General features: G+C 45.6%; 1 protein-coding gene across 11 annotated transcripts in view; it reads left to right on the top strand.

Annotated features, from left to right (window-relative positions):
- The window catches only part of BCAS1 (brain enriched myelin associated protein 1), a 118740-nt gene that overhangs the window by 30886 nt on the left and 66569 nt on the right, over window positions 1-21285 (top strand). For all 11 annotated transcript variants that reach the window (XM_073607233.1, XM_073607232.1, XM_073607230.1 and 8 more), the window contains exons 4-5: window positions 4732-5282; window positions 16630-16776. In XM_073607233.1, coding sequence (XP_073463334.1) covers window positions 4732-5282; window positions 16630-16776 — 698 coding nt within the window. The remainder of the gene's footprint in view (window positions 1-4731; window positions 5283-16629; window positions 16777-21285) is intronic.

Genomic DNA, 21285 nt, shown 5'->3' with positions numbered 1-21285 from the left:
GTGACTCATCTCTTACTGGAGCTTCGGACAAATGGGCTCAAGAAATCCCAGTGTGAACAAGTTAAATGAGCGTCAGTCGTCTCAAGAGTTAATACGGTAGTAACATAAGTAACAATAGAGAAATAAAAAGGAAGCCGAGGTGTTTTGGGAGCCAACAAACCCCCCCTCCCCCCATCATAAAGATTTATACAATGTGGCAAAAAGTATCTAATTGCACCTAAAGCAAAGTTCTTGCATAGAGAAACAATGACTCACAAAGGGTGATGCCTGCATCTCAAGTTACTATGCTTGTATTAACAGCGATTATGGCCGGTAACAATGGCTAGGCCATGCATTAAAAGTTTATTTGTTTGTAGAAAGTCCTGTTAGTCCATCTAACACTCCCCTCCCCCAAGACTGACAATGCTACTGTCCAAAGGTGCCTCCTGTGCTCCTTCATCCAGAGTGGGGGGGAGGGGGCGCTCTAATACACGAGGTGTGTTACTGGCCATATCACCAAGTGAAAACAGAGGGAAAAAAAAGACTAAAAAAAAAGAAAACTAACGCAGCCCGCCTCTAGCCTTAGGATTAGGATCCTTAGGATTCTCTGGAAAACCACGTTCATCCAGCGGTGGACTGTTCCTGACGTCTTTACATCCAGAGCCAGTCTTTGGGCGTGATGACGTCAGGAACATACCATCACACAAGACCGCTGGACCGCGCGGGGGGGGCAAGAGCTGAAGGGACCGGCCTTGCGCTGGGAGGATCGGAGGTTTAGCTGAGTATATCTCGGCGCTGAGAACCCCCACACCAGGGGTCTCCAAACTGCGGCCCGGGGGCCAGATGCAGCCCTTTGCTTGCTTTTATCCGACCCTTGGGCACTATTCCTCTCACAGAGATCAATGATGGGACACTATTCTTCCCACTGACACCAATGATGGGGCACTATTCCTCCCACTGACACCAATGATGGGACACTATTCATCCCACTGACACCAATGATAGGACACTATTCTTCCCACTGACACCAATGATAGGACACTATTCCTCCCACAGAGATCAATGATGGGACACTATTCCTCCCACTGACACCAATGATGGGACACTATTCATCCCACTGACACCAATGATGGGACACTATTCATCCCACTGACACCAATGATGGGGCCCTATTCCTCCCACTGACACCAATGATGGGGCCCTATTCCTCCCACTGATACCAGTGATGGGGCACTATTCCTCCCTCTGACACCAATGATGGGGCACTATTCCTCCCACTAATACCAATGATGGGACACTATTCCTCCCTCTGACACCAATGATGGGGCACTATTCCTCCCTCTGATACCAATGATGGGGCACTGTTACTGACACCGGGACATTTTCTACTCCTATTGGTGTCTAAAGAATAATAAACGGGCCCTTTGTTTGGAGACCCCTGCCCTAGACAAAAATGAGCTGTTAACCCATGGAGTGCAGGCACAGTCCCACTGCATCGGAACAGAAAAACTGTCCCGAAGTTCTGCTTTAAGTTTCTCTAGAAAATGACATGAGAAATATTAGCCCTCAATGAGAACTACCCAGCAGCCTCCTTGTTTTATCACACAGAATTGTGTTTGGTCAGTGGGTGTAGAGCCCAAATCCACCTCAATGACTCACCAAACTGCGATTAAATCACCGCCATTGTTAGTGTGTCTATGGTTTGGATGCTAGCCACGAGCGCTGGATATGCCACTGGGGGGGAATATGATTTAAAAAAAGAATAGTTTAAAAAATGTGTGCCTGCAAAACATCCTGGGTGTTTTATTTCGAACCTACCGCCCAATTTTCGGGAAAACGGGACACCTTAGAGCACAAAATATTTCCACATCCCCTTGCCACTCCCACTCACTTGGCCCCCATTCACATCTAAGCAATTTGTTGCACCTTTCCCGAAGAGCGACAACACTCAACATAAAGATTTCCATTATATTTAATGGTGCTTGTTTAAAGCTGAGCAAAACCTGAAGCAGAATTGCACCCATTTGGCTCCAAAGATTTTAATTGAAGTGACTGAAAATGTGTAACATTACAAAGACCTCTTCCACCTCAGTAAGAATCATTGCAAAGTCCTCTATGACTCCAGTGATGGCCATTACAAGGACCTCTATGACCTCAGTGATGGCCATTACAAGAACCTCCTTGACCCTAGTGATGGTCATTACAAAGACCTCTTCCACCAGAGTAAGAACCATTGCAAAAACCTCTATGTCTCCAGTGATGGCCATTAGAAGAAAATCTATGACCCCAGCGATGGCCATTACAAGAACCTCCTTGACCTTAGTGATGGTCATTACAAAAACCTCTTCCACCCCAGTAAGAATCCTTGCAAAAACCTCTATGACTCCAGTGATGGCCATTACAAGACCATCTATGACCCCAGTGATGGCCATTACAAGGACCTCTATGACCTCAGCGATGACCATTACAAGAACCTCTACGACCTCAGTGATGGCCCTTACAAGAACCTCTACGACCTCAGTGATGGCCATTACAAGAACCTCTATGGCCACAGTGATAGCCATTAGAAGAACTGCTACATCCCCAGTGATGGCCATTACAAGAACCTCTACAACCCCAGAAATGGCCATTACAAGCACCTCTACAACTCTAGTGATGGCCATTACAAGAAATTTTATGACCCCAGTAATGGTCATTACAAAAACCTCTATGACCCCAGTGAAGGCCATTACAAGAATCTCTATGACTTCTATGACCCAAATAATGGTCATTACAAGAACATCTAATACCCAAGTGATGGCCATTATAAGGACCTCTACAACCTCCGGATAGCCATTACAAGAACCTGTATGACCCCAGAGATGACCATTACAAGAACCTGTACAACCCTAAAGATGGCCATTAAAAGAACCTTTACAACCCCAGGGATGGCCATTACAAGAACCTTTATGACTCTACTGATGGCCATTACAAGAACCTCCATGACCCCAGTGATGGCCATTACAAGACCCTCTACGACCCCAGTGGCGGCCATTACAGGAACCTCTACGACTCCCGTGATGTCCATTGCAAGAACCTCTACAATCTCTGTAATGGTGCATTCCAACAACCTCTACGACCCCAGTGATGGGCCAGTACATGATCCATGGCAAGTGGCAGAGGGTTTGGGAAGGAATTGGCATAGCAGACATGGCTCAACAGCTCCTTTAGGACAAGACACCACAACACAACACAGAAAAAACAGGAAGCAGATACAAGGACAATATCATGAGATATGATGTGACAGATTATATTGTTTTCCATTGGCCAAAAAAAAAATGGTGGAAGCTCGAATACACATACATTTTTTTGAAAAAAATAACCAAAAATGCACAAAAGGTGCTCCAAAATCACCTGAAAATGCTTGCGCTCAAGTACGAATAAAGTTTTATTCCTTGTTGTTGCCTTTGTAGTATTGCGGAGTGGTGACATAACTTTTCCCTGAGTCATAGATCATCATAACCCGAGAGGTAACATTGCAGATTTGCCCCTGAAGCTTTGTCTGTACTGGATGAAAGGAGTTAACTCAACACGGGTGTGTTTCTGGACGGGGTCCAGTTCCTGTTGTAGCGCAGTTATCAAAGAATTCCTCCCGTCTTCTCTACACAAAACACAAATGACAAATTAATACCTAATCCGCAACCCCGTGTTACCGTCCCCTGAAGAGAGAGAGAAGTGACAGACCCTTAAAGGAAGGCCTCAGTCATTATGAAAACCTAAAGTATGTCTAAACCCTAACTGGATGACATCTAGGTTTGCTTTGTACAATGGCACTTCATAAAATACATTTTGTCATCCCTTTCTTATATCTCAGTGCTTCTGATCTCCCCCAGCCTCTTTCTAGCCACTTCCTTTCTACATGTACTCCCTCCAGCATCCACGGATAGCAACAATGGTGGACCATGTCTGCGCAATGTGTTGGCAAGTCGTCAGGGGCTTGAGTGACAATGTACGAGGAGCTGTCCCACCGAGACAGGATAGGTGAAGACGGCGGGCCAGCAGGGGGGGGGGGGGGGGGGGCACACTGGCAGCATTTGATATGGCACAGTGGTTGCATTTGATGGGGCACAGTGGGAGCAAATATGATGGCACAATGGCGGCAATTGATGGGAAGAATGTCCTTTTTATTGGTGGTTAATGGGGAGAATGTTACTTATATTGGTGAGGTGGGACAAATGTCCTTTACATTGATGGTCGATGGGAATAATGTCCCTTACATTGGTGGTCAGAATGTCCTTTACATTGGTGATCAGTGGGAAGAATATCCCTTAAATTGGTGGTCAGTGGAAAAAAAAATGTTCCTTACATTGGTAGTCAATGGGAAGAATGTCCTTTACGTTGGTGGTCAGTGGAAAAAATGTCCCTTAATATGGTGGTGGTCATTGGGAAGAATGTTCCTTACATTGGTGGTCACTAGAAAGAATGTAACTTACATTGGTGGTCAGTGGAATGAATGTCTCCTTGCTTATATCTAAACAAAATCATTGAGGTTCACTGGTCACTTATCTGTGAGACAGAAATGACTTCCTCTTCAAGAAACCACAGAGTTCCACAGAGCCCTGGTTGAGAAAGGCTGGGCTATACACTCCATGATGGACCTGTTGAGTATGACAATGAACGTTTTTTCCTCTCTTTGTACCTTTCTAGATATTATGAGTTTTTTTTTTATTATTTACAAGTTATTTAGTAAATGGAATGTTCTTGTTTCTGCAGAGAACTCCAAAGCAACCACTCAGCAGGAAAATATCATTGCATCTTCCCAGAAAACCATCATCATAAGTCCAATCGCCAATGGCACCGCTGCCAAGCCACCGGCTCCACCAGCCAAGTCCAAGTTTCGTCTGACCATTTCACGTCCTGCCCCGGGCCTCACTGCTTTTCAACCCAACGGCCCAGAAAATGGTGATGTGAAGTCAGAGGTTGGAGTGGAACCAGTGTTGATCCAAACCCAAAACAACGCTCCTATCACTGCAGAGACCAATGTGACAAAGGAGAACATGGGTGATGGTCCAAATCGGGTCCCTCCCACTGTGGTGGCGACAGATGATGCATCTCTATCAGAAACGAATACTGTTGAGGTTGAAAGCACACCTTCGAAGCCCAAAGAAATCAGCATCTTCCAGAGACTGTTCAAAACAGAGAAGAAGGTGCAATTTGAGGAGCCTGCTCAGGCTGAAGTTCCAGAAAACCAAGAAATGGTGATTACAGTGAACCAAAATGGTGGATTGCAGAGTGTCCCACCCAGTGCCAGTCTTCAAATTCAGGTAAGTGACCTTTTCTGTAGCACTTCCTCGTGTTTTCTAGTGAATTGATGGGCTGCATTCTCAGTGATGTCACCGCTCTCTAGGGATTGGATAGGCTGCATTCTCCGTGATGTCACTGATCTCTAGTGATTGGATAGGCTGCATTCTCAGTGATGTCACCGCTCTCTAGGGATTGGATAGGCTGCATTCTCAGTGATGTCACCGCTCTCTAGTGAATGGATAGGCTGCATTCTCAGTGATGTCACCGCTCTCTAGTGAATGGATAGGCTGCATTCTCAGTGATGTCTCCGGTCTCTAGTGATTGGATAGGCTGCATTCTCCGTGATGTCACTGATCTCTAGTGATTGGATAGGCTGCATTCTCAGTGATGTCACCGGTCTCTAGTGAATGGATAGGCTGCATTCTCAGTGATGTCACCGGTCTCTAGTGATTGGATAGGCTGCATTCTCAGTGATGTCACCGGTCTCTAGTGAATGGATAGGCTGCATTCTCAGTGATGTCATCGCTCTCTAGTGATTGGATAGGCTGCATTCTCAGTGATGTCACCGCTCTCTAGTGATTGGATAGGCTGCATTCTCAGTGATGTCACCGCTCTCTAGTGAATGAATAGGCTGCATTCTCAGTGATGTCACCGCTCTCTAGTGAATGGATAGGCTGCATTCTCAGTGATGTCACCACTCTCTAGTGAATGGATAGGCTGCATTCTCAGTGATGTCACCGCTCTCTAGTGAATGGATAGGCTAGTTATCCTCTTGTACTGGTTTGGTGTAAAGATAGAGTGTTTTTTAATAGGATTAACCAGATTCTTTTATTTTAGTGATATACTATATCTCTAGAATCCGGGGGCCAGCTGTCTTCCCTGTGAGAAATCATTACACTAGAATACAATCACATAGATCGGCTGTTGACAGAGGGTTTTGTTTTAATCCTGCGCTCCCCTCTGAGGCTCAGTGGATTTTCCAGTAGAACGAGTCAGTCACACATCCGGCACAACACTCCGCACACTGTGAGCAAACACGAGCCGCGGCCAAGACGGACACAGGAACTTAATGGTGACATTTAGGAAGTGTTGATGTGTGTGGGGAAAACATAAGAGGCTCCTCAGATGGAAGAGACGGAGTGCTCCTTTATTACATAATGACTTTGTCCGGGATTCTGTGTGAGGGAATTACTCAGATAAGAATTTACTATAAATATATATATATCATTCTAAGCTTCCTTTACTCTAATAAAGAAAAAAAATACTATGTATATAAGTATTTATGTAAAAATTGTATTTATATGTGTGTGTGTATACATGTATGTATGTTCGTATATATATATATATACATATATATATATATATATATATATATATATATATACACACATATATACACACACATATAAATACAATTTTTACATAAATACTTACATATATAGTATTTTTTTGTATTTATGTAAAAAAAAAAATATATATATATATTTATGTATAAAAATATATATATATATATATATATATATATATATATATATAGGTTTTTTTTCTCTTTAGTAGAGTAGAAAGCCTAGATAGAACCTCAGATTATCAGATTTTTATTTCTGTCCATGTTCCACACTTCCTGTCTGGTGCAACCATTATCAGCAGGACAGGAAGTGAAGGGAAATCTCTCCAATTGAACCATGGATAGCAGCAAAAACCCGACAGTACTGCAGTGGGATTATCTGCAACAACAGTTGGTTTAGTTTTATTACACTATATTACCAAAAGTATTGGGACGCCTGCCTTTACAGGCACATGAACTTTAATGGCATCCCAGTCTTATGCCCCGTACACACGGTCGGACATTGATCGAACATTCCGACAACAAAATCCTAGGATTTTTTCCGACGGATGTTGGCTCAAACTTGTCTTGTATACACACGGTCACACAAAGTTGTCGGAAAATCTGATCGTTCTAAACGCGGTGACGTAAAACACGTACGTCGGGACTATAAACGGGGCAGTGGCCAATAGCTTTCATCTCTTTATTTATTCTGAGCATGCGTGGCACTTTGTCTGTCGGATTTGTGTACACACGATCGGAATTTCCGACAACGGATTTTGTTGTCGGAAAATTTTATATCCTGCTCTCCAACTTTGTGTGTCGGAAAATCCGATGGAAAATGTCCAATGGCGCCCACACACGGTCGGAATTTCCGACAACACGCTCCGATCGGACATTTTCCATCGGAAAATCCGACCGTGTGTACGGGGCATTAGTCCGTAGGGTTCAATATTGGGTTGGCCCCGCCCTTTGCAGCTATAACAGCTTCAACTCTTCTGGGAAGGCTGTCCACAAGGTTTAGGAGGGTGTCTATGGGATTGTTTGACCATTCTTCCAGAAGAGCATTTATGAGGTCACAACAAACATTCCCATAGACACACTCCTAAACCTTGTGGACGGCCTTCCCAGAAGAGTTGAAGCTGTTATAGCTGCAAAGGGTGGGCCAACTCAATATTGAACCCTACGGACTAAGACTGGGATGTCATTAAAGTTCATGTGTGTGTAAAGGCAGGTGTCCCAATACTTTTGGCAATATAGTGTACACAGGGCTTTTTTTCTTGGAGAATAGGTGCAGGAACTCCCCCCGTCTGAGCCACCCCTTGTCCCTGACCCCTACCCATCTCTGACCACCGTCCCTTAATTCCACCCCCTATCCACCTACCAGTACTGCACCTTTTAGAGAATCCAGAACTAAGTATCATTTTGTGGTGTTAAATCATTTGTATGGAACATGTTAATGATAAAAAGAAAAGCAGTAAAATAGATCCCCTGCAGCCAGGAACAATAGAATCCCAGCAATAGACTCCCCCACACAACAATGGACTCCACCCCAACAAAATATCACACCCAAGCAACATTAGACCTCCTCCCCATCAGCATCAATGGATCCTCCAGCAGCCAGTAAAAATAGACCTCTCCCTCAACAGTAGATCCCTTCCAGCAACATAAGACCCCCCCCCCCAGCAACAATAGATTCCCCATCAGCAACAATAGACCCTCACAAAAAATCAGATCCCCACCAGTGACAATAAAACCCCCAGCAGCCAATATCAATAGACCCTCCAGCACACCCCACACCCCATACTATTACATACATTCAGTGCTGGAGGTGCCGGAACTGCGTTCCCCAGCGTTCCCGCTGAAAAAAAAGCCCTGAGTGTGCATGAGATTGAGAAGTTGCAGGTTTGGTGGCTATCCAAGTTTTTGTTTTTCTCAGAATACGTAGTGCAGTAGAAACGTCACAAAACAGATAACGCTTTGAAATGTACAACCCTACGGACGAAGACTGGGAGTCCGTTAAAGTTCACATGCGTGTAAAGGCGGGTGTCCCAATACTTTTGGTAATACAGTGTATGTCCTGCTTTCTTTTCTCCAAATGCACCACAACGCAGGACAAAATGTACAAAAATAAAACTAAAAAAAAGTAAAAAGGTCTACTATATAAACAATAAAAAAAAAAGTCCTTGGGTGTGTGTAAAGGCGGGTGTCCCAATACTTTTGGTAATACAGTGTATGTAGATTAAATGTGAATATTGTAATGACAGCTGGCTTAATTATTTTATCTTTTATTTGGAATGAAGATGTTTTTATCTTGATGTTTTTGGTCCGGGGTTCTTCTTTAAGTGTCTGTCTGTCCGCAGTACATGGTCTGAGCTGTGTTTCCTGTCCATAGTAGATCCTCCATAGGTGCGGATTGGGACCTCTCCAATCTTGGACTGGATGAGGATAAGGGCCCCCCCCGGATTGGGACTTAATGAGGATAAGGCCCCCCCCCCTCTCCTGTATGATCGGGGATCACGTGACCTCGGCGTGTCCTCGCAACACACATATAGGACGGCGATTGTTATCTCCCATAACACAGTCCACCTCCCAGCTATGGAGCCCCGTCCGCAAAAACAAAGGGCCACAGTGATCCCAGATCCGCATTAATGACCCCGGTTTTTTTTTTTACAATCCCTCCCACTATACATTGGGCCGGACTCATTAACATGCAGAAATGTCACGTATGTACATGGCGTGTGTCGCCTATTGTGCCGCACATTCCTCACTTCCCTCTGTGCTGAAATGTTGGATATTCTGCAATGCAATCCCAGATTCGGGATTCATTCGGGGGGGGGGGGGGGGGGGCGACAATCGGAATTCACCTCTCGACAAACGCGGGCAAGGTGTAAAACTAAAATCTGATTGGCGGGCGTTGCCTCGCCGCGCTTTGTATGTGTCTGATTGGACGGATTTGGTCGTTATTCAGACTGAGCTAAAAAAAATGTATCGAAATCGGAATAGAAATAATCAGCTCGATTATCGGGCGCACACGCGTGCTACAATCGCACCCGACATGTTCCCGACCTCCAACTCCAACATTACAAAAATAAAAAGCAGATCCTACCCTGTTTCCCCCGAAAATAAGCCCTAGCGTGATTGTCAGTGATGCCCGCAATATAAGCCCCACCCCCCAAATAAGCCTTACCCTGTTTCCCCGAAAATAAGCCCTACCCTGAAAATAAGACCTACAAGGACTTTAACTAGGGCTTATTTGGGGGGTGGGGCTTATATTGCGGCCATCACCGACAATCACGCTAGGTCTTATTTTCGGGGGAAACAGGGTAAGCAATCACAACATTTTAGGGTGACCATACACGGTACAATCTGGTTGTACGATCTTCCTTTTGGATCTACCATCAGCTACCCTGTTTCCCCGAAAATAAGACCTAGCGTGATTGTCATTGATGGCTGCAATATAAGCCCTATCCCCCCAAATAAGCCCTAGTTAAAGTCCTTGTAGGTCTTATTTTTAGGGTAGGGCTAATTTGGGGGGGGGTAGGGCTTATATTGCAGCCATCACTGACAATCACGCTAGGTCTTATTTTGGGGGAAACAGGGTATGTAGTGCAAGGACCAGCCTGAATGAATACGAATGGAATAAAGCAGCACAAGGAAGGGTCGGGTTCAATAAAAAAAATAAAACGGCCGATATTCAGCCTGTCTGTGGGTGTGTGTCAGCCAACTGGAAAACCAGCAGCCAACCGGCTCCCAATCGGCCCTCTCAGCCAATGGTGGAGAGCGCTGATCGGGATGTTATGGTGGGGAGGGGTGTGGCCCCCCCCCCCCCCCCCCATCAGAACTCAACAGCTCAGCAGGGGGGAGGGGGGGGGCGCTGTACTAACATCAAACTGTTAGTACATCGGCTAAGAAACTTTTTTTTCTAAATTTTTGGGTTTTTTTGTTTGTTTAGCAAAAAATAACAAAACCCACTGTGGTGATTAAATGCCACCAAAAGAAAGCTTTGTCTAAAAAAAAAAAAAAAAAAAAAAAAAAAAAAAGATAAAAGTGTTATATGTGTACAGCGTTTGCATGACGGCGTAATTGTCATTTAAAGTGTGACAGAGCTGAAAGCTGAAAATTGTCCTGGGCAGGAAGAGGGTGACAGCCGCCCCCCCCCCCCCCCTCCCCCGAGTATTGAAGTGGAATATTGTATTATTTTTGACTTTTTTTTTATTAATTTCATGAATATAAATGAATATGAGTTCATTCTCGGTTTTGGTGCCCATTATCGGCACCTTCCTTTTTCTGTTGGCAAAACGCTGATAACCCCATGTTCAGCCGATAATATTTGGCGGCCGATATCTCGGTGCATCCCTACTAGCGAGGTGTGTTGGGGGGGGGGGGGGGGGGGGACATGAATCAATAAATTCCGAATGACCTCAGAAGTCTCTGATTTCCATGACTCAAGGCGCAAATCGAATGGTTTGAACGTCTCAGCTCTGTTACCGATATTGCAGCAGGAGAAGTGAGACTACCTCACACACAGTTGTCATAGTCCTGGGGAGAGCGGAGATCTGGGTACTCCGAGGGGAGAGAGATAGATGATAAATCAGATGTGAGATGTGATTGTAGAACTGGACATGATGGACCGATGAAGAGCAAGCCAGAGAGATATTAAAAGCCGACGATCGCACTGTCCTGCTCCTCCCGGAAGGTGGAGTGGTGCTTTAAGTGGTTTTTATTTTTATGTGACAATATATTGGCCCCTCCCATCGGCACCGCCATGTACAGGTGAGGGGGCCACGTAAAAGAATTGAGTGATGATGTGTGAGCGCTGTAATCCAAATGCACACAATCCCCCGTCATCAGTGAAGGCTCACCGAGGATCAGTGCAGCTCTTCTTGTTTGTACAGTTTATGGCGATAATGGCGGTTTATGGTCACTTCTCATGAATCCAACATCTGGCAGATTCCTCCTGTGTATGGGACATAAAACACGGGAAACCTTCCTACCCAACACACGTCACATGACTCAGAACATACATGTATGGAGTGTCTGTTCTGTGACCACAATCTCCAACCTTTACAGGTCCATTCCCTGTGTTTTCATGACACATCTCTTCTCCAGAAATACTCTGCTGGAGGACTCTGCTCCTTCCTCTATAACTCTCCTCTCCTGAAATACTCTGCTCTGCTGGAGGACTCTGCTCCTTCCTCTATAACTCTCCTCTCCTGAAATACTCTGCACTGCTGGAGGACTCTGCTCCTTCCTCTATAACTCTCCTCTCCTGAAATACTCTGCACTGCTGGAGGACTCTGCTCCTTCCTCTATAACTCTCCTCTCCTGAAATACTCTGCTCTGCTGGGGGACTCTGCTCCTTCCTCTATAACTCTCCTCTCCTGAAATACTCTGCACTGCTGGATGACTCTGCTCCTTCCTCTATAACTCTCCTCTCCTGAAATACTCTGCACTGCTGGAGGACTCTGCTCCTTCCTCTATAACTCTCCTCTCCTGAAATACTCTGCTCTGCTGGGGGACTCCTCTCCTTCCTCTATAACTCTCCTCTCCTGAAATACTCTGCTGGAGGACTCTGCTCCTTCCTCTATAACTCTCCTCTCCTGAAATACTCTGCTGGAGGACTCTGCTCCTTCCTCTATAACTCTCCTCTCCTGAAATACTCTGCACTGCTGGAAGACTCTGCTCCTTCCTCTATAACTCTCCTCTCCTGAAATACTCTGCTCTGCTGGAGGACTCTGCTCCTTCCTCTATAACTCTCCTCTCCTGAAATACTCTGCTCTGCTGGAGGACTCTGCTCCTTCCTCTATAACTCTCCTCTCCTGAAATACTCTGCTCTGCTGGGGGACTCCTCTCCTTCCTCTATAACTCTCCTCTCCTGAAATACTCTGCTCTGCTGGAGGACTCTTCTCCTTTCTCTATAACTCTCCTCTCCTGATATACTCTGCACTGCTGGAGGACTCTGCTCCTTCCTCTATAACTCTCCTCTCCTGAAATACTCTGCTGGAGGACTCTGCTCCTTCCTCTATAACTCTCCTCTCCTGAAATACTCTGCACTGCTGGAGGACTCTGCTCCTTCCTCTATAACTCTCCTCTCCTGAAATACTCTGCTGAAGGACTCTGCTCCTTCCTCTATAACTCTCCTCTCCTGAAATACTCTGCACTGCTGGAGGACTCTGCTCCTTCCTCTATAACTCTCCTCTCCTGAAATACTCTGCTCTGCTGGAGGACTCTTCTCCTTCCTCTATAACTCTCCTCTCCTGAAATACTCTGCACTGTTGGAGGACTCTGCTCCTTCCTCTATAACTCTCCTCTCCTGAAATACTCTGCACTGCTGGAGGACTCTGCTCCTTCCTCTATAACTCTCCTCTCCTGAAATACTCTGCACTGCTGGAGGACTCTGCTCCTTCCTCTATAACTCTCCTCTCCTGAAATACTCTGCTGGAGGACTCTGCTCCTTCCTCTATAACTCTCCTCTCCTGAAATACTCTGCTCTGCTGGAGGACTCTGCTCCTTCCTCTATAACTCTCCTCTCCTGAAATACTCTGCACTACTGGAGGACTCTGCTCCTTCCTCTATAACCCTCCTCTCCTGAAATACTCTGCTGGAGGACTCTGCTCCTTCCTCTATAACTCTCCTCTCCTGAAATACTCTGCACTGCTGGAGGACTCTGCTCCTTCCTCTATAACTCTCCTCTCCTGAAATACTCTGCACTGCTGGAGGACTCTGCTCCTTCCTCTATAACTCTCCTCTCCTGAAATACTCTGCACTGCTGGAGGACTCTGCTCCTTCCTCTATAACTCTCCTCTCCTGAAATACTCTGCTGGAGGACTCTGCTCCTTCCTCTATAACTCTCCTCTCCTGAAATACTCTGCTCTGCTGGAGGACTCTGCTCCTCCCTCTATAACTCTCCTCTCCTGAAATACTCTGCTCTGCTGGAGGACTCTTCTCCTTCCTCTATAACTCTCCTCTCCTGAAATACTCTGCTCTGCTGGAGGACTCTGCTCCTTCCTCTATAACTCTCCTCTCCTGAAATACTCTGCACTACTGGAGGACTCTGCTCCTTCCTCTATAACCCTCCTTTCCTGAAATACTCTGCTGGAGGACTCTGCTCCTTCCTCTATAACTCTCCTCTCCTGAAATACTCTGCACTGCTGGAGGACTCTGCTCCTTCCTCTATAACTCTCCTCTCCTGAAATACTCTGCTGGAGGACTCTGCTCCTTCCTCTATAACTCTCCTCTCCTGAAATACTCTGCACTGCTGGAGGACTCTGCTCCTTCCTCTATAACTCTCCTCTCCTGAAATACTCTGCTGAAGGACTCTGCTCCTTCCTCTATAACTCTCCTCTCCTGAAATACTCTGCACTGCTGGAGGACTCTGCTCCTTCCTCTATAACTCTCCTCTCCTGAAATACTCTGCTCTGCTGGAGGACTCTTCTCCTTCCTCTATAACTCTCCTCTCCTGAAATACTCTGCACTGTTGGAGGACTCTGCTCCTTCCTCTATAACTCTCCTCTCCTGAAATACTCTGCACTGCTGGAGGACTCTGCTCCTTCCTCTATAACTCTCCTCTCCTGAAATACTCTGCACTGCTGGAGGACTCTGCTCCTTCCTCTATAACTCTCCTCTCCTGAAATACTCTGCTGGAGGACTCTGCTCCTTCCTCTATAACTCTCCTCTCCTGAAATACTCTGCTGGAGGACTCTGCTCCTTCCTCTATAACTCTCCTCTCCTGAAATACTCTGCACTGCTGGAGGACTCTGCTCCTTCCTCTATAACTCTCCTCTCCTGAAATACTCTGCACTGCTGGAGGACTCTGCTCCTTCCTCTATAACTCTCCTCTCCTGAAATACTCTGCACTGCTGGAGGACTCTGCTCCTTCCTCTATAACTCTCCTCTCCTGAAATACTCTGCTGGAGGACTCTGCTCCTTCCTCTATAACTCTCCTCTCCTGAAATACTCTGCTCTGCTGGAGGACTCTGCTCCTCCCTCTATAACTCTCCTCTCCTGAAATACTCTGCTCTGCTGGAGGACTCTTCTCCTTCCTCTATAACTCTCCTCTCCTGAAATACTCTGCTCTGCTGGAGGACTCTGCTCCTTCCTCTATAACTCTCCTCTCCTGAAATACTCTGCACTACTGGAGGACTCTGCTCCTTCCTCTATAACCCTCCTTTCCTGAAATACTCTGCTGGAGGACTCTGCTCCTTCCTCTATAACTCTCCTCTCCTGAAATACTCTGCACTGCTGGAGGACTCTGCTCCTTCCTCTATAACTCTCCTCTCCTGAAATACTCTGCTGGAGGACTCGGCTCCTTCCTCTATAACTCTCCTCTCCTGAAATACTCTGCTCTGCTGGAGGACTCTGCTCCTTCCTCTATAACTCTCATCTCCTGAAATACTCTGCACTGCTGGAGGACTCTGCTCCTTCCTCTATAACTCTCCTCTCCTGAAATACTCTGCTGGAGGACTCTGCTCCTTCCTCTATAACTCTCCTCTCCTGAAATACTCTGCACTGCTGGAGGACTCTGCTCCTTCCTCTATAACTCTCCTCTCCTGAAATACTCTGCACTGCTGGAGGACTCTGCTCCTTCCTCTATAACTCTCCTCTCCTGAAATACTCTGCACTGCTGGAGGACTCTGCTCCTTCCTCTATAACTCTCCTCTCCTGAAATACTCTGCTGGAGGACTCTGCTCCTTCCTCTATAACTCTCCTCTCCTGAAATACTCTGCTCTGCTGGAGGACTCTGCTCCTCCCTCTATAACTCTCCTCTCCTGAAATACTCTGCTCTGCTGGAGGACTCTTCTCCTTCCTCTATAACTCTCCTCTCCTGAAATACTCTGCACTGCTGGAGGACTCTGCTCCTTCCTCTATAACTCTCCTCTCCTGAAATACTCTGCTCTGCTGGAGGACTCTGCTCCTTCCTCTATAACTCTCCTCTCCTGAAATACTCTGCACTACTGGAGGACTCTGCTCCTTCCTCTATAACCCTCCTTTCCTGAAATACTCTGCTGGAGGACTCTGCTCCTTCCTCTATAACTCTCCTCTCCTGAAATACTCTGCACTGCTGGAGGACTCTGCTCCTTCCTCTATAACTCTCCTCTCCTGAAATACTCTGCTGGAGGACTCGGCTCCTTCCTCTATAACTCTCCTCTCCTGAAATACTCTGCTCTGCTGGAGGACTCTGCTCCTTCCTCTATAACTCTCATCTCCTGAAATACTCTGCACTGCTGGAGGACTCTGCTCCTTCCTCTATAACTCTCCTCTCCTGAAATACTCTGCTGGAGGACTCTGCTCCTTCCTCTATAACTCTCATCTCCTGAAATACTCTGCACTGCTGGAGGACTCTGCTCCTTCCTCTATAACTCTCATCTCCTGAAATACTCTGCTCTGCTGGAGGACTCTGCTCCTTCCTCTATAACTCTCATCTCCTGAAATACTCTGCACTGCTGGTGGACTCTGCTCCTTCATCTAACTCACTTCTGAACTTGCATCATGTGATATGGATTGTGTGTACTTTTTTTAGGCTGAGGTGACAATAAGGAACTACAACCCCCAGCAGTCAGAGCAGCCCGGGACTTGTAGGGACTTGTAGGGACTTGTAGTTCCCCAGCAGGTGCAGCCTGCTCTCTCCTGTGTGGCCGGCTCTGGTCCTCACTCTTGTCAGTAATGCGCAGACAAGGCTTTGGAGAAGAAAATGGCATTGAGTGCAGATAATCGTCCATTGATAGAGGCTGACCCAATAACATGGACACGTGTCCCATCTCACAACCGAGGGGAAGAAAAGGGGGTTTGTTTTTGGAGCTTTTCGCTCTGCGGCGGAGCACAAAATGTTACTCTTGAGCGCTTGCAAAGTGGCCATCTATTAGTGCAGGGACACAGAGAGTCCGGATAACAATGGGCTGTCAATGGGCAATTGTTCTGTTGGTGTGGGCTGGAGAATGACAAGAATTAGGATTGTGAGAGAGGAATGAGGCACAGAGGGAGCGCAGAGCTCGCACTGCAGACAGCTAAATAAACAGGATCTTTTTTCCTCTGTCCTTCAGAACGTAGACAAAGGCAATCAAGCAGCTGTGGACGGGCGAAGCTCGGAGCCTGCAGGCGTGCCAGTTGGCCCGGAGACCAGCACAGAAGCCACCCAAACTAGCCCACAGCCAGAGATCCATCCAGTCATGAGCTTCTTCAAAACATTGGTAAGTCCCCAAGACTTAAGTAATATTTTAACCAAAAACTTTTTCGAAGGATGCTTGGTGAAGAATTGTAGCCACTGCCTTGCTTTTAATCTAAGGGTGATTGTACCGTACATGGTTGTAGCTAGCCTACAAGGCTTGCAGTCAAAGGTTGCCTGTACCCTACTTGGTCTTTGCTAACCTACAGAACTTGTATTCCAAGGCTGACTGTACCCTCTTTGGTCTTAGCTAGCCTACAAAACTTGCAGTCAAAGACTATCCGTACCCTACCAGGTCTTAGCTAACCTACAAAATCTGCAGTCCAAGGCAGAGTGTACCCTACTTGGTCTTAGCTAGCCTACAAAACTTGCAAAGACTATCTGTACCCTCCTTGGTCTTAGCTAGCCTACAAAGCCTGCAGTCAAAGACTATCTGTACCCTACGTGATCTAAACTAGTCTATAAAACCTTCAGTCCAAGGCTGACTGTACCCTCCTTGGTCTTAGCTAGCCTACAAAGCCTGCAGTCAAAGACTATCTGTACCCTACGTGATCTAAACTAGTCTATAAAACCTTCAGTCCAAGGCTGACTGTACCCTCCTTGGTCTTAGATAGCCTACAAAGCCTGCAGTCAAAGACTATCTGTACCCTATGTGGTCTTAGCTAGCCTACAAAACTTGCAGCCAAAGACTATCTGTACCCTACCTGGTCTAAAATAATTTACAAAACCTTCAGTCCAAGGCTGACTGTACCCTCCTTGGTCTTATGTAGCCTACAAAACCTTCAGTCAGACTATCTGTACCCTACCAGGTCTTAGCTAGCCTACACAACCTGCAGTCCAAGGCTGACTTACCCTATGTGGTCTTAGCTAGCCTACAAAACCTGCAGTCAAAGCCTATCTGTACCCTATGTGGTCTTAGCTAGCCTACAAAACTTGCAGTCAAAGACTATCTATACCCTACATGGTCTAAAATAATCTACAAAACCTTCAGTCCAAAAGACTATCTGTACCCTATCAGGTCTTAGCTAGCCTACACAACCTCCAGTTCAAGGCTGACTGTACCCTAACCCTACTTGGACTTAGCTAGCCTGCAAAACTCGCAGTCAAAGACTAACTGTATCCACGTGGTCTTAGCTAGCCTACCTAATTTGCAGTTCAAGGCTGACTGTACCCTAGTTGGTCTTACCTAGCCTACAAAACTTGCCATCAGAGACGAATTGTATCTACTTGGTCTTAGCTAGCCTACAAAACCTGCAATCTAAGGGTAACTGTAATCTTCACGAATATAGCTAGTCTACAAAATTTGCAGCCAAGGGCTAACTGTTCTTTGCTTTGTCTTAGCTAGCCTTCAAAACTTCAAAGCTTGCAATCCAAGGCTTGCCCTACACAGTCAAATGGTGCTTGATCTGGGGCTAATTTTGCTAAACCTGATGATAGCTAGCTTTTAAAGTTTAAAATCTAATGTTAGCTAAATGTTCTTTGTTATGATGCTTACTGTACTTATTTAGAAAAGTCTTACTGTACCATACTAGGTCTTAGCTAGCCTAAAAGTTAACAATCTAAGGGTAGCTGTTGTCTACACGGTCATAGCTATCCCACAAAGCTCGCAGTCAAAGGCTAACTGTAGCATGCTTGGTCCTAGCTAACTAGTCATAGCTACTCTGTTTCCCCGAAAATAAGACCTAGCACGATTGTCGGTGATGGCTGCAATATAAGCCCCACCCCCCAAATAAGCCCTACTCTGTTTCCCCCGAAAATAAGCCCTACCCTGAAAATAAGACCTACAAGGACTTTAACTAGGGCTTATTTGGGGGGTAGGGCTTATATTGCAGCCATCACCGACAATCACGCTAGGTCTTATTTTCGGGGAAACAGGGTAGCCTCCAAAGTTTGCAATCTAACATTTGTTATGCTGTTTTGTGTACTTATTTATAAAAGGTCAAATCCTTCATAACAGGAAAAAAAAAAAGATTTTGCTTTTGTAAAAAAAAAATGTTTTTTTTCTCTGTTTTGCCAAATATTTCCATGATAATTTACATAATAAAATTTTGGCAAAATGTTTCCCTGATAATCTCATACTTGAAGGAAACATCGAGAAGGACCATAAAGGAGTCATTCTTGTACCAGATTATTGGGGAAAACTTTTGTCAAAATTTTATTATGTAAATTATCATGGAAATATTTAGCAAAACAGAGAAAAAAAAAAGTTTTGCACATCTATATATTTCCCTTTTTCAGGCGATCGATCTGGATGGAATATTTCCACCATTTTTCAAAATTTAGAATGATAGACAAAATGATTAGCCATATACACTTTATTACCAAAAGTATTGGGACGCCTGCCTTTCCACACACATGAACTTTAATGGCATCCCAGTCTTAGTCCGTAGGGTTCAATATTGAGTTGGCCCGACCTTTGCAGCTATAACAGCTTCAACTCTTCTGGGAAGGCCGTCCACAAGGTTTAGGAGTGTGTCTATGGGAATGTTTGACCATTCTTCCAGAAGAGTATTTGTGAGGTCAGGCACTGATGTTGGACGAGAAGGCCTGGCTCGCATTCTCCACTCTAATTCATCCAAAAGGTGTTCTATGGGGTTGAGGTCAGGACTCTGTGCAGGCCAGTCAAGTTCCTCCACCCCGAACTCGCTCATCCATGTCTTTTATGGACCAAGCTTTGTGCACTGGTCCAAACCATTTGGTGGAGAGGGGATTATGGTGTGGGGTTGTTTTTCCGGGGTTGGGCTTGGCCCCTTAGTTCCAGTGAAGGGAACTCTTAAGGCGTCAGCATACTAAGACATTTTGGACAATTTAATTCTCCCAACTTTGTGGGAACAGTTTGGGGATGGCCCCTTCCTGTTCCAATATGACTGTGCACCAGTGTACAAAGCAAGGTCCATAAAGACATGGATGAGCAAGTTTGGGGTGGAGGAACTTGACTGGCCTGCTCAGAGTCCTGACCTCAACCCGATAGAACACCTTTGGGATGAATTAGAGCAGAGACTATGAGCCAGGCCTTCTCGTCCAACATCAGTGCCTGACCTCACAAATGCTCTTCTGGAAGAATGGTCAAACATTCCCATAGACACACTCCTAAACCTTGTGGACAGCCTTCCCAGAAGAGTTGAAGCTGTTATAGCTGCAAAGGGCGGAGCCAACCCAATATTGAACCCTACGGACTAATGCTGGCCATACACTATACAGAAAATCGGCCGAACCCATTTTCGAAAAACGAACGTTCGACCGTGACCGCAAACGATCGTGCCATCATATAATGACCGATAATCTGTTCAGTGGACATGAATAAATAATTTTGTGTTCGTTTTTTTACATATACCTAGTGCAGGCAGTTCGGACGGGAAACACATTAACCTTGCAATTTATCGTACGTTCGGCAGAAATTTTCCAAACATGCCGTTCGTTTTTTTTCCACAAAAACGTCACAAACGATTATCGATTTGTACCCACTAACTTGCCGAAAAACGAACGAAGTGTCCATACGAACGATTTTTCGGCCGATTTTCTGTATAGTGTATGGCCAGCATAAGACTGGGATGTCATTAGAGTTCATGTGTGTGTAAAGGCAGGCGTCCCAATACTTTTGGTGATATGGTGTACATGAGATTGAGAAGTTGCAGGTTGGTGCCCTTTTCTAAATTTTTGTTTTTCTCAGAAGACGTAGTTCAGTAGAAATGTGACAGAACAGATAACGCATTGAAGTTTACAGCTCCTGAAGTTTCCTGCAGTTTGCTCATGCTGTGTTATTTGATTGCTCGGTAATTAATCGATTTGCTTGGTGACTTTCTTGGTCTATGTGGAACTTATTGATACAAAGCCGGAAAATACTGTTTGCACCATAAACATCATGAAAAAAAAGAATTTGTGTTAACAGGAGTTATCGGGCGTGTGATAAGGCCGAAAATAGTTCCTCGTAGGTTTACCATATGTGTTTGTTTATGGGTTGGAGAAACAATGCAACACCCATTGATGCTGGCACGCCGGTGGGTTGGTGTGTCTGTGCCAGCAATCACCAGCTGCTGGGCACATGCATTATGAAACAAGAACGTAATCAACATTTTTTTTTTTTGTGTGTTTTTCTTGTATGTTCTGTTTATATAGTTGTTTCCTGTTTTTGCTGTTTTTTTTTGTTTTTTTTATGTCACTATTATTGTTAATATCATTGAATTTCTAACAAAACAACAAAACAAAAGTTTAACCTTTTCCCGCCCAGTCCCTGCGGGTTTTATACCCGGGGGGAGGTGGATTTCCCCATCATGTGACCACTACCATTACCTGTGATTGGCTGTCATAACCAGAGACCTGAAAGCTGTGCTCAGTCCCTACGCTGGGAGCTAGCAGTGAGCGCGCTCTTTTGCACAGAACCTTGGTTGTCAATGGTCACCGTGTGGCAGGGCCGGGACAATGGGTGGGCAGGAGGGGCAGCTGCCCTTGGTGCAGGCGAGCAAGGGGGGGAAAAGAATAGACGCAAAGGTGGTACACCCATTCTATGGCATGTGTTAATAGTGAGGGAAAGGGG

This window comes from Aquarana catesbeiana, linkage group LG12 (genome assembly GCF_042186555.1).
Source record: "Aquarana catesbeiana isolate 2022-GZ linkage group LG12, ASM4218655v1, whole genome shotgun sequence".
Taxonomy (NCBI): Eukaryota; Metazoa; Chordata; class Amphibia; order Anura; family Ranidae; genus Aquarana; species Aquarana catesbeiana.
This window is presented reverse-complemented; position numbering and strand designations above follow the sequence as displayed.